Genomic DNA, 13,080 nt, shown 5'->3' with positions numbered 1-13,080 from the left:
CTCCAAAGCACTGATATCTATTTTCACATCAAAGTTAATTTGTACCTTGAATGGTTTCGCACCTCCAAAATGGTTGTTGGTTGAAGGTGCCTCAACTATTGTTGGAATTCAACAAAGGATCTGCGAAAAATTGTCCATTGTCTGATAATTCTATTGCACAAGTGCTTCCTTAAGTAAAAGTTTGATAACACCTCCCACTATGTCACCTCTCTTTGCTTCTTCCATGGAAGGTCACTTAGGTTGGTGAGAGTGATTGTTCCCAAGTTAAATTAGCTCAAGACCTAACTATTTGTACCTTGACCTTGTCAAGGACATGTATCGAGAAATAACCAGGAGAAAATTGCTCTAATACCACTGATCTAGGTTGTACAAGGAAAGAAATGAAAGGTAGGAAAGGAAATGAAGCACATGTGAAAATCCAACTTCTATTAATAAATGATCAAAATGAGTCCAATCCTCCTTAAGTTATAGGATTCCTTGAGGGGTTTCATCTTCATAATTGGTTGATTAAATCTTACTCAAAACCCTAATTCTGGATTTTTTGTCCAACTGCCCAAAAACTTTCCCAACAATGGGTATTTTTTGGGTTTTCCCCTTTTTAGGTGGACTGTAGCCTACAGGGAGGGATAGGTTAATGAGTTCTATTTATCCTCAATTCGTTGAATGATAAATCTTAGGGGTAGAGGCCATCAAGACAGGTAGTGTGCTTTGGCCTAGGCTCAGGAAGACGCAACCATTTTTAACTTTGTTCCTCCTAATATCCACAAGGAAACTCACAAGCTCGAAACCCTCACCACTAGTGACCGCCAGACATACTCAGTCTCAAAGATCATGGAGGAAGTAGTCAACTTAGGTTCTTGACCCTGGTCATACTAGGGGAAGACAAATTATGTCACCCTCCATTGGCAGTTGAAAACTCTTTTGGGCAGAGTTTCAAAAGAGAAACATAAAGCCCGAAATGATATAATCTCTTTCTTAAATGAGATTAAGAGGGTGCAGTGACATCAACACTCTTGTTTGGCAAGCTTGGATGCTCAAATGGGGCATGTGGAAAGCCATTTGTAGTATGAGCTCAAGCCCTCTGCCCTTGCCGGTACCAGTGCTTAGGACCCTACTCCAATGACTTCCTCCAACTCTTCATCACTTGACATGATCTACTTTAGTTTTTTTTATTCTTTATGTTACTTAGTTTCTATTTGTTCTAGTTTTTTTTAGCAACATACACTTTATTTTGACACTTATTATCAAATTATCAATCAACTGATTTTGGTTTCCCCTTGTGGAAGATTGAGACTGATAATAGCATGAATTGTGATGAAATGTGGCCGCTGGGATGATGTAATGTGAATGTTTGAAGCAATACAAATTAACTTACAAAAGAAAAAATAAAATTATAAAAATATATATAATATTTCTTTTTCATTTTAATTTTGCTCATTATAAAGTCATAGTCTAACTAGTCTACACTTTGGAGGCTTTTAGGGTACATTTTTTGGTGAAATTTGTCACAATTTGTTGGAATGACCTTGAGTGCTTAAGGGGTTTAAACCATTTATGCATTCAAAAACAAATTTTAAATAATAATAATAAAATCTAACCAAAAATTGTTTTGTTAGACCAGAAACTCTAAAGCATTGAATAATTAAACAATGCTATATATATATATATATATATTAGAGGAACCTGCCTTAGGCTTAGCTCTTTACTTGACACATAGCTATTAGTAGGTCTTTGGTAGCTATTAGTACCCCTCGGCGGTCTACAACCTCTCCTCCTCTTCGTAAACCACACAACTCGGGGATTTGAACTTCAGTTTTCTCAACTCACCTTACTTCATCAATTGATCTGTCCCTAAAATGTTATTATTTTAATATTAAAATTATATACAATAATATTTTAAAAAATCAATAAAATAATATAAATTGTTGGATTCCTCTCATGAATGTAGTCGTAAATTTTATATTTAAATAAATTTATATATAAAAAGAATGAAATTCTATAAACATACTAAAAAGATTAATAGTAGAAAATTTTTGATCTTAAAGGTAAGGTAAAGTTGAATGTTCATTATAGTTTCCATGGAGGTAACTCAAATTATTGGTCATTCAAATTCGTTTTTATTAAAATATTAAATGTTTTTGAATTTTTTTAATTAAAATTTTGTGATATAATTTTGAATAAAATGTTGTTTTTGAATGTAGACATTTTTTAATGTGATTGTAAATTTTAATGATTTAAAATATATTTTTGAATGGATAAAGAGATTTAGGCTTAGGTATTTGAATTTGTCAGATTATACAATTTAAATTTGGTTTCATAATTAGATAGAAAAATGATCTAACCACCAAAAATAGTATCACCAACATTATAAGATATGCTTATTGAAATATTTTAATTCTCTCAAAAATCACTTTAAGCCTCAACTCTTTTATTTAAGATTTTTACGTAAAACACAAATTAAATTCCACACAAATCACCCATTGATACACTTCATATATTAAAAAACAAGTTTACACCTCATAGATTTAAAAATAAAAACTTGAGCCTACTGATAGTATTATATGTCCTCGTGATGTGCACAGTGTTCTTCGTTTTCATGAGCCTACTGATAATAAAAAAAGAGCATGGAATACCTCGAAGGAGTCTAGATAGGTTTAGACTTTGACGTTGTCAGGCAAAGCATATTTTTTTCACCCATTTTTAATAAAATTGAGTATAGGATATTTTAATGGCCGCCGGCCATATGTGCTCTGAGAGTCATTATATCTATCAATAAAATAATAAATTGATTCCACCATCTATAAACTTTCGATCAGATTTAGGGGGATATCTAAACAATTATGTTGAACTTTTCGCACTGAAAGAAAAAGCTTTGCATGTTCAGATCTGGTCAAGAATTAAGTGATACTGAGTATGATTCTTTATCTTTCGCTGATTCTTATAAGGGAGCCACCATGACTATAATAATAAAATTTCAATTATATATTGAGGATACATTTACGAAAATGACACCAAACAACCTTTCACCACTTACCATTCTGTTGACTATTATGTTCTCAAGACTGGACTGGCTATACTGGAATTCAATATAAGCATTCCCACAAGGTATCATGAAGCTCGGCCATCAAGGAGGGCAATCCTTAGTACCCACTTGCCGAAGATGGGCGAGAGGGAGGAGCAAGTAAAAGTGTTGAGCCAATGGCCCAGTCCCTTCTGCATGCGAGTTTTGATTGGGTTGGAAGAGAAAGGGGTGAGATATGAATACCAAGAAGAAAATGTTCTCGCCTGCAAGAGTGAGCTGCTGCTACAGACGAACCCCGTCTACAAGAGAGTACCCGTTCTCATCCATGAGGGCAAGCCCATTTGCGAGTCTGTCATCATTCTCCAATACATCGACGAGGTCTGGCCGGGCTCTAATTCTTTCATGCCCTCCAATCCATATGACCGAGCCCTGGGAAGATTCTGGGCAGACTTTATGGACACTAAGGTAATCCAACGATTATATTTTCATTGCATTTTTTTTTCAACATAGTCTTGTTGGGGGTTGGATCATAAAACCTGGGACTATTTTCATAGCATTTATCTCTGATATTTGTATGAGGTATCTAATTTATCTGAAATGGTGTGGTTTCTTTCGGTTTTTGGAAAATGTTGTTCATAGGATTTTGAAATGAGGTATCTAATTTATCTGAAATGGTGTGGTTTTATTCAGTTTTTGGAAAATGTTGTTCAAAGGATTTTGAAATGCACCGGTGAAGCTCAAGAAGAGGGTACGCGCTACATGTTAGAATGCCTGGGGCTGCTAGAAGGGGAGCTGTCAGCAGGTGGAGGTAAGCCTTATTTTGCAGGGGACCAGTTTGGGTTCCTGGACATTGTATTGATTCCCAATTCCCCTTGGTTCTATGCACTGGAAACGCTCGCCAAATGGAAAATACCATGGGATGGTGAGTTCCCTAGGCTTCAAGGGTGGATGAAGAGATGCTTGGAGAGGGAGAGCGTCAAGAAGATTCTTCAGGATCCTCTTAAGGTCTCGGAATATGCCATTCAACTAAGGAAGGCATTTGTCACCTCCGATTGACTGACAATCTTAAGTTGTTGCAGCATCGTTGATATATATATTGAGAGTATGGAGTGGAATAGAGTAGAGAGACACACACTAGATTTTGAGATGTTTGAAGTCCCCCTTAAGAGTGAGAATGCATCAGACTGTTGTGTTCAATCAGTGAATAATTTTATATATACAGTTTGTCACAGTTGTGTTGAATGGTTTCAATAATTATAGTTACGACTTGCAAGTAATTTAACCAGTGCAACATTAGGACTATCTGTTTATGGATGGGAAGTCTTGTGTTGAAGATAAGCTTGTTGTGCAGAGTGATGTAAATGCTCTCGGTTGTTGTTGACACTCTGTGTTACTCTATCTTTTGTTCTGTTCCGTGTTTCTTTTTTCAATATATTGGTATTTGAGGAAGTTTTAATCGGTTTTGGGGGTTTATATTGTTGTCTTTGAGATGGCTAGCATCAGTGGCTTATGGTAACAAGTACCACATTGTGATGGAAATAATTATGTAGTCATCTTGAAAATGGTTTACCTAATCCTCTAGACTAATGCTCATTTAGGTTAAAAAGAATATGTTGAAAGAGAATAGGAAGAAGGGTGCTAAGGCTTTCTAAAATTTATACAAACAACTATAAGAGATGCCATTTTTTCAAGGATGGCAATTGCTACAAAATTCAAGTAAGCATGAGAGACTTTGTAAAATGCATACCAAGGAATGAACACTGGGGTTCACTAAATGAACCTCTGTCATATCGCGTGCGTTTATGGCATACTAAACAATACTCTTAATTTGACTACATATTGGAAAATACTTTTAAAAATCACATTATTTAACCCCCTACCAATATGAACCCAATACACCTCCCCAATTTGAAAAACCCCTACTTTCACTAGATATTGTAGGTATCCATTTTTCATTAACATTTTTTATACCCTTTTATATTTTTTCATTAACTTTGAGCTCCATTTTTTACACCTGCCAATATAAAAATTCTTTACCTCCTATATATTAAGTCAATTTTACCCCAATATATATCCCCCAATATGAACCCACATGGTATGGTATTGCTCCCCTAGTGAAGCCCTTGTGGGAATGAACAAGGTAATGTTGGTCAAGTTACAAATCTTAAAATAAGATATTGAAATTTTGCTAATGAAGGAGTCCGAGTTAGTGGATGATTTGTTTACCCACATTATGAACTTGGTTAATCAAATTAGAGCTAATGGCGACACTCATGAGGTTCAAAGAATCATAGAAAATACCAAGTTTCCTCCTAGATTTGATCCTATGGTTGTAGTAATAGAAGACAAAGGATTTAACTCAAATGTTTCTTGATGAGCTTATGGATTCCTTGCACATCCATGAACAAAGGCTAAATATATTAGCTACCATTTCTTCTAAGCAACCTTTTAGATATCAAGTTTATGCCAAGGGAGGAAGAAGAATATACAAAATAGAGATGTTGCTTCTAAAGAAAATGGAAGTCGAAGTTTTAGTATCAACCATGAAATTGGAAGAGGAAGGGTTAATGATAATTCACATAGGAGATTCTCACAAAGTATGACAAATCCACTATTCAATGTCATTATTGTGAAAATGTTGGACATCATACATCTAATGTAACAAAACACAACACAATATATATAAGAAAAATGCAAATTTCATCTAAAAGTGAAAAGAAACGAAATCTATTTATCATTTGCAATGAAGTAGAAGAAATTAATAAGGATGTCTGGTAGTTAGATAGTGGTTATAGCAACAAATGAGTGGAAACGAAGAAATGATTTCTACCATTGTTGAATTTGAAATGTAAGGTGAGAATGAAAAATAAAAACTTCCATTTGCACCAACTAAAGTGACATTAATTTCTAAGATGTATGCTATGCCCCCTGTTTAAAACATAACCTCACTCATGTTGGAAAATTAGTTCAAAAGGAATAGAGGTTTGTGTTAAAGAATGGAGAATACATTATTTTTGATAAAAATGATAGTAATAATCAAATTGCAATAGTTAACATGAAAAACACAACAATTTTTCCTTTAACCATAAAGAGTGAATTTTTTCTTTGCATTCAAAATTGACACAATGGGCCAACCTAGGTTGTGGCATCTAAGATATGGTCACTTGAATTTCAATGGGATGAATTTGTTGTATAAGAAACAAATGGTAAAAGGAAAACCTTTGGTTGAACCACATACAAAAATATATGAGGTTTTCAATAGCAACATAGAAATGCTTTTCCCTTTGGTAAATCATGGAGAGCAAGAGATCCACTTCAGTTGATTTATATAGATTTTTATGGTGTTGAAAATGTAACTAGTTTCAGTCTTCATAGTTGTTGTACTCATTTCAATATGTATTTAATGTAACAAACAAAAGAAGAAAATAACAAGATATTATTTTAAAGCATGGGTTTCATGCTCATTATTGATGGCTTATAGGAAAAAAACATGTTCTTCATGCTTCTAGGGTTTGTTAGGTCTTAGGATTTATTGTCATGAGTCAAAGGAGTCAACATCATGTTTATAAGACCCTTCCAAGAAAAATGTAATTGGAAAAATAATTTATTTTGAGTTTAGAAAGTCTTGGAAACTCTAAAAGCACAAGTCAGCCCTGGCAGTTACAAGTTGGCCTAAAGAAGGGAATTCGACCCCTTTGAAAGGCTATATAAAGAAGTAGTTCAACCTGATTTAGCATCCACTCACTCACAAGTTTTATCTCAAGAAGGAAGTTCAGTCTATAGCTGGGAAGAAGAAGAAGACGAGAGAAAAGGTCTAGGAGAAGAAAGGAAGAATGAAAATCTTATTTTTGGGCTCAATCTCTCTCACACATGTGAAGGATTAGGGTTTCTGCAGCTTCCAAGAAAGGCCAAAATTGCAAGACTGTGTTGCAATAAGATGAAGTGCAATATCTTGTTGTTGGGAGGAAGAATACTCTATCTTGACCTCGTTGACCTTGGGAGGAGTTGTCTTGCTCTAGGAAGGTCTCAAGAGGAAGTTGAACTAGGGTTTCTGCAGCAACAACAAGGGTCGAAATTGTAGGTTGAGTTGCAATGTTGAAGCTGGTAGGTCGAACTTGCAGTGTTGAAGCTGATTGGTGCAGAATCAAGAAAAGACTTGTTGGAAGGGATGACTTGGTAATTGGAGAAGGACTTGGTCTAGGGATTGGGTCTTTGTTATCTCATTGGAAGAAAATTCTATAAGAAGAGAAAAGTTTACTGGGTTTTCCCCTTGGAGGGGTTTTTCCCTAGTTGAGAACCTATTTTTTTGTGTCCTTGTTGTTACTATTTCGTTCTTGATATTTTCTTGATGAAGATATATAACTAAAGAACAAAATGAGATTAACTAAGTTCATAAGAAAATATTAAGGTTAAGGAAAATTGATTTGATATGTTGCCACTCTGAATTTTCTAACATGGTATCAGAGCTAAGGTGAATTAGAAGGTAGCTAGAAGGACACAAGAAGTAGAAAGCTTGTTAATCTAGAAGAAGGGCTTTCTTGTCAAGGATGATCATTTGTGAAAGACCTACATATCTGGAAGGAGGGTTTATACATTGAAGAAGATCAAGGTTATCAAGCTCTCATCAAAGGAATGCTTGAGAGGGAGATTACAAGGAAGGTTGTCTCTTGAAAGAAGGAAATATATATAGGCTCATTGGGAGGCATCTTTGAAGGGAGCATAAAAAGGATCTTGGAAGCTATTGTTGGAGGAATCTTAAGAAACATATTTCAAGGACATTGTTGAAGGTTCTTCAAAGGTCTTGAGGGCGTCAAGAAAGGTTGAAGACATCATCAAGGAAGAGGAGAATCTTGGTTATCAATGAACCGAGCAAAGACAACACTCAAGAACTAGATAAGTACAAGAAAGGGGAAGTAAGGACATAAAGGATCATAGTTGAATCAATCAAGGATCCTCTTGTTCCATTTGTCGCAAATTTTAAAACTTCCAATGCTATGTACGATAAGTTAGTGAAGGTGTACTCTATAAGTACATTGAGACAAAAGATGTCTTTGTGGAGTAAATTGTACAAGATGAAGAAGTCAAAGGATGAGGACATGACATCCTTTCTAATGAAGATCTCTCAATTAAGAGATCACTTGCAAGGGCTAGGGGAGACTATTTCTGACTCGAAAATGACCATCTATGTACTAAATGCATTGCCACCAGAATGGAGCAGCTTTGCAACCAACATCTACTCTAAGAAAGATTCAACTCCATTTTATGAGTTGTGGGCACAATGCATTTTGGAGGAATCGGGGATTAATGTGAAATATGGCATTTGATCAAATGGATAATCTCAAGCCTATCTATCTTAAATCAATAAGATGAAGAAGGGGAAGTTTGGAAAGTCCAAGAAGAAAGATATGTCCAAGGTTCAATGCAACCTTTTAGATCTCAAGTTTTTGTCAAGGGAGGAAGAAGATTATACAAAATAGATATGTTTCTAGAGAAAATGGAAGTGGAAGTGTAATATTCCTAATTAGCTATGGCTAATTGGAATATTCGATTTTGTTCGATTTTTGCCTTTTATAGTTATTTGTAAATAAAAAGTGAGGAAGGGGGAACATAACTCACTTTAGAATAAAAAGTCACTTCCTAGGTAGCACAACGTTGTGACTTAAGGGGGAACCAAGGGGGCCAAAGGGGGACGCAAAAATGGGGCCCACGCAGACACATGGAGGGACTGCGCAGGAGGGAAGGAACACATGGCAAGAAGGGCAATCACGCAGGAGAAAGTGAGCCTAGGGATTGTAAGAGGCAGAGGCTATAAAATAAAGAGGAACCCCCTCATTTGGGATCGTTCTGGTTATGAGCATTTGTGATAGTCATTTCGACTTAGAGCACGCTGGCTGTTTAGCTAGTCTGCAACACTGTTTAGTGCATTGAGTGTCTCCGTTCGGAGAATCACCCTTAGCCCTGGGGGACTTCGAGTGCCTGCTCGGGCAAGGTATTTCCATTGGCATTCCAGCAGTAGTTTCATCAGCATTTCAGCAACAGTTTCATCAGCATTTCAGCAACAATTTCATTAGTGTCTTTGAGGAACTGCGCAGAAGCCCAAGGGGGTGATTTTCGGGGGTCGGCCATTTCAGAAAATCTTCTAGGTTTTAAAGTAGAGTCCGATTCCAGAGTTTCAGCGTTTTCTGAGGAGGGGAGCAGCCCCAAATCCTCATTTGATTTCCAGCAGCAACAACACGATAGTTTTCCAGCAACTGGGACGCAGATCAGTGTGAGGCCATTCTAGGAAAGCTTTCTGGGTTTTTCTGGGTTTCTTGAGTAGAGCCCAAATCCAGAGTTTTAGCTTTTTCCGAGGAGGGGAGCAGCCCCAAATCATCATTTGTTTTCTAGCAGCAACAACAGCACAACAACAACATCCATGCAGAGAGGCCATTCTTGTCATTCTAAGAGTATTTCTTCACTTACCTTGTGCAAGTTGAGGTGCCATCTGTCTAATCACCTCTTGTACTCATTTATTGCTTAGTATAATAAAATGGGTTAGCATTTCTCGCTGCATTTCTTGTGTATCCGCTTATATTTCCGGTTTACATTATTATATGTTGTTCCACTGTTATTTTATCACTTCTGGGTTATTATATCATTTGCACGTATTTGGTTGGAGTTTTGTTGGGGTTTGAGGAATATTCCGGGTTAGGGATATTACAGTGGTTTCAGAGCATAGGTCTGGCTCAGCCTGTGGAGCTAACAATCTATGACACCGAGGGAAAAACCCTATATCTGTTACAGAGATCAGAGATACAGAGACACTGGGTGTAGGTTGGAGAACACTTACGGAGAGGGAAACTATGTTCCGGTGGTGGACGCAGAATAGGAGGAGCTTGTGGTGGACGCAGAACAGGGGGATCTGATGGCAGATGATGACGGGAAGAGATTTGCAGATATGCTCCTCAAATCCATGCAGGATCTGTCGAGGCAGATTGAGGTGATGGGGCAGAGATTCACGGCAGTAGAGGCCAGACAGCGTGAGAGCCCACGGGTTTTTCAGGTTGGTGAGGGATCGGGCGCATCCCACCATTTGCCAGAGCAGCGTGATACTGCGCAGCAGGTGGCCTCACATGCCCCTACACGCTCTACCATGCCCACTTTCTTAGGAGCCGACACGGGGGCCGTAGCCCAGCAGGAGGCAGAGCCTAGACATATGGGCGATTATTTTGCAGAGTACCAGGCCTATGGGCAGGAGTTTAGGGAAGCCCTCTCATTCAGAGATTTTGTTCAGCTCCAGTGGGATAGTAGACCCCGCGACCATCATAGAGGGTATCAGCATTACCATGATAGTGACACCCACCGTACAGCGAGTAGATTCCACTTGTCTACGTTTGATGGTTCATCAAACAGTTCGGCAAAGTCTTGGGTGGAGAAGCTGGACATTAATTCCAGCTTAACCAGATGTCGGAGATAGAGGCCATCAAGGTGGCAACATTGAATTTGGATGGTGAGGCCCAGGATTGGTGGTTTCATGGGATGGTTACACTAGGGCGCTCCACACTGACGACATATGTCGAGTTTACCAAGAGACTGATGGAGCGATTTGATCAGAGGGATCCAGAGCAGCATTTTGTTGAGCTGACAAGGCTCAAACAGACAGGGAGCCCACAGACCTACATTGCAGATTTCTTGAGGGTCTTTGATGGTGCCAAACCTATCCCTACTGATAATAAAAAAGCATGGAATACCAAAATACTTAGATAGTATTATATGTCCTCGTGATGTGCGCAGTGTTCTTCGTTTTCATGAGCCTACTGATAATAAAAAAAGAGCATGGAATACCTCGAAGGAGTCTAGGCAGGTTTTGACTTTGACGTTGTCAAGCAAAGCATATTTTTTTCACCCATTTTTAATAAAATTGAGTATGCTATATTTTAATGGCCGCGGATATGTCGTCTGAGAGTTATTATATTTATCAATAAAATAATAAATTGATTCCACAATCTATAAACTTTCGATTAGATTTAGGGGGATATCTAAACAATTATGTTGAACTTTTCGCACTAAAAGAAAAAGCCTTGCATGTTCAGATCTGGTCAAGAAGTAAGTGATCCTGAGTCTGATTCTTTATCTTTCGCTGATTTTTATAAGGGAGCCACCATGACTATAATAATAAAATTTCAATTATATATTGAGGATACATTTACGAAAATGACACCAAACAACCTTTCACCACTTACCATTCTGTAGACTATTATGTTCTCAAGACTGGACTGGCTATACTGGAATTCAATATAAGCATTCCCACAAGGTATCATGAAGCTCGGCTATCAAGGAGGTCTATCCTTAGTACCCACTTGTCGAAGATGGGCGAGAAGGAGGAGCAAGTAAAAGTGTTGAGCCAATGGCCCAGTCCCTTCTGCATGCGAGTTTTGATTGGGTTGGAAGAGAAAGGGGTGAGATATGAATACCAAGAAGAAAATGTTCTCGCCTGCAAGAGCGAGCTGCTGCTACAGACGAACCCCGTCCACAAGAGAGTAAACGTTCTCATCCATGAGGGCAAGCCCATTTGCGAGTCTGTCATTATTCTCCAATACATCGACGAGGTCTGGCCGGGCTCTAATTCTTTCATGCCCTCCAATCCATATGACCGAGCCCTGGGAAGATTCTGGGCAGACTTTATGGACACTAAGGTAATCCAACGACTATATTTTCATTGCATTTTTTTTTCAACGTAGTCTTGTTGGGGGTTGGATCATAAAACCTGGGACTATTTTCATTGCATTTATCACTGATATTTGTATGAGGTATCTAATTTATCTGAAATGGTGTGGTTTCTTTCGGTTTTTGGAAAATGTTGTTCATAGGATTTTGAAATGAGGTATCTAATTTATCTGAAATGGTGTGGTTTCTTTCAGTTTTTGGAAAATGTTGTTCATAGGATTTTGAAATGCACCGGTGAAGCTCAAGAAGAGGGTACGCGCTACATGTTAGAATGCCTGGGGCTGCTAGAAGGGGAGCTGTCAGCAGGTGGAGGTAAGCCTTATTTTGCAGGGGACCAGTTTGGGTTCTTGGACATTGTATTGATTCCCAATGCCCCTTGGTTCTATGCACTGGAAACGCTCGCCAAATGGAAAATACCATGGGATGGTGAGTTCCCTAGGCTTCAAGGGTGGATGAAGAGATGCTTGGAGAGGGAGAGCGTCAAGAAGATTCTTCAGGATCCTCTGAAGGTTTCAGAATATGCCATTCAACTAAGGAAGGCATTTGTCACCTCCGATTGACTGGCAATCTTAAGTTGTTGCAGCATCGTTGATATATATATTGAGAGTACGGAGTGGAATAGAGTAGAGAGACACTTACTAGATTTTGAGATGTTTGAAGTCCCCCTTAAGAGTGAGAATGCATCAGACTGTTGTGTTCAATCAGTGAATAATTTTATATATACAGTTTGTCACAGTTGTGTTGAATGGTTTCAATAATTATAGTTATAATTTGAGCTTCAGCCTTCACGACATGCAAGTAATTTAACCAGTGAAACATTAGGACTATCTGTTCATGGATGGGAAGTCTTGTGTTGAAGATAAGCTTGTTGTGTAGAGTGATGTAAATGCTCTCGGTTGTTGTTGACACTCTGTGTTACTCTATCTTTTGTTCTGTTCCGTGTTTCTTTTTTCAATATATTGGTATTTGAGCAAGTTTTAATCGGTTTTGGGGGTTTATATTGTTGTCTTTGAGATGGCTAGCAGCAGTGGCTTGTGGTAACAAGTACCACACTGTGATAGAAATAATTATGGAGTCATCTTGAAAATGGTTTACCTAATCCTCTAGACTAATGCTCATTTAGGTTAAAAAGAATATGTTGAAAGAGAATAGGAAGAAGGATGCCAAGGCTCTCTAAAATTTATACAAACAACTATAAGAGATGCCATTTTTCCAAGGATGGCAATTGCTACAAAGTTCAAGTAAGTATGAGAGACTTTGTAAAATGCATACCAAGGAATGAACACTGGGGTTCACTAAATGAACCTCTGTCATATCGCGTGCGTTCATGGCATATTAAACAATACCCATAA

At 37.8% G+C, this 13,080-nt stretch overlaps 2 protein-coding genes across 2 annotated transcripts; both read left to right on the top strand.

Annotated features, from left to right (window-relative positions):
• The first annotated feature begins 3,092 nt into the window (after positions 1-3,092).
• Positions 3,093-4,251, top strand: LOC149155772 (glutathione S-transferase U19-like). Its single transcript, XM_089445996.1, has 2 exons — positions 3,093-3,487; positions 3,713-4,251. The coding sequence occupies exons 1-2, from the start codon at positions 3,161-3,163 to the stop codon at positions 4,076-4,078; spliced, it is 693 nt and encodes a 230-aa protein (XP_089302122.1). The 5' UTR covers positions 3,093-3,160; the 3' UTR covers positions 4,079-4,251.
• Positions 4,252-11,296: 7,045 nt separating this feature from the next.
• Positions 11,297-12,509, top strand: LOC149155771 (glutathione S-transferase U19-like). Its single transcript, XM_089441152.1, has 2 exons — positions 11,297-11,697; positions 11,923-12,509. Exons 1-2 carry the CDS (start codon positions 11,371-11,373, stop codon positions 12,286-12,288), a joined length of 693 nt encoding a protein of 230 aa, XP_089297278.1. The 5' UTR covers positions 11,297-11,370; the 3' UTR covers positions 12,289-12,509.
• Positions 12,510-13,080: the final 571 nt, after the last annotated feature.

This window comes from Pinus tabuliformis, chromosome 9, assembly GCF_031772625.1.
Source record: "Pinus tabuliformis cultivar Carrire ecotype Pingquan chromosome 9, CPIR1, whole genome shotgun sequence".
NCBI classification, from domain to species: domain Eukaryota; kingdom Viridiplantae; phylum Streptophyta; class Pinopsida; order Pinales; family Pinaceae; genus Pinus; species Pinus tabuliformis.
This window is presented reverse-complemented; position numbering and strand designations above follow the sequence as displayed.

Bases quoted from the DNA above. Each gene is read 5' to 3' on its own strand.
- LOC149155771 (XM_089441152.1), top strand. From the start codon at position 11,371: ATGGGCGAGAAGGAGGAGCAAGTAAAAGTGTTGAGCCAATGGCCCAGT. The intron at 11,698-11,922 runs GTAATCCAACGA...GGTTTCTTTCAG, and splicing joins CAGACTTTATGGACACTAAG to TTTTTGGAAAATGTTGTTCA.
- LOC149155772 (XM_089445996.1), top strand. From the start codon at position 3,161: ATGGGCGAGAGGGAGGAGCAAGTAAAAGTGTTGAGCCAATGGCCCAGT. The intron at 3,488-3,712 runs GTAATCCAACGA...GGTTTTATTCAG, and splicing joins CAGACTTTATGGACACTAAG to TTTTTGGAAAATGTTGTTCA.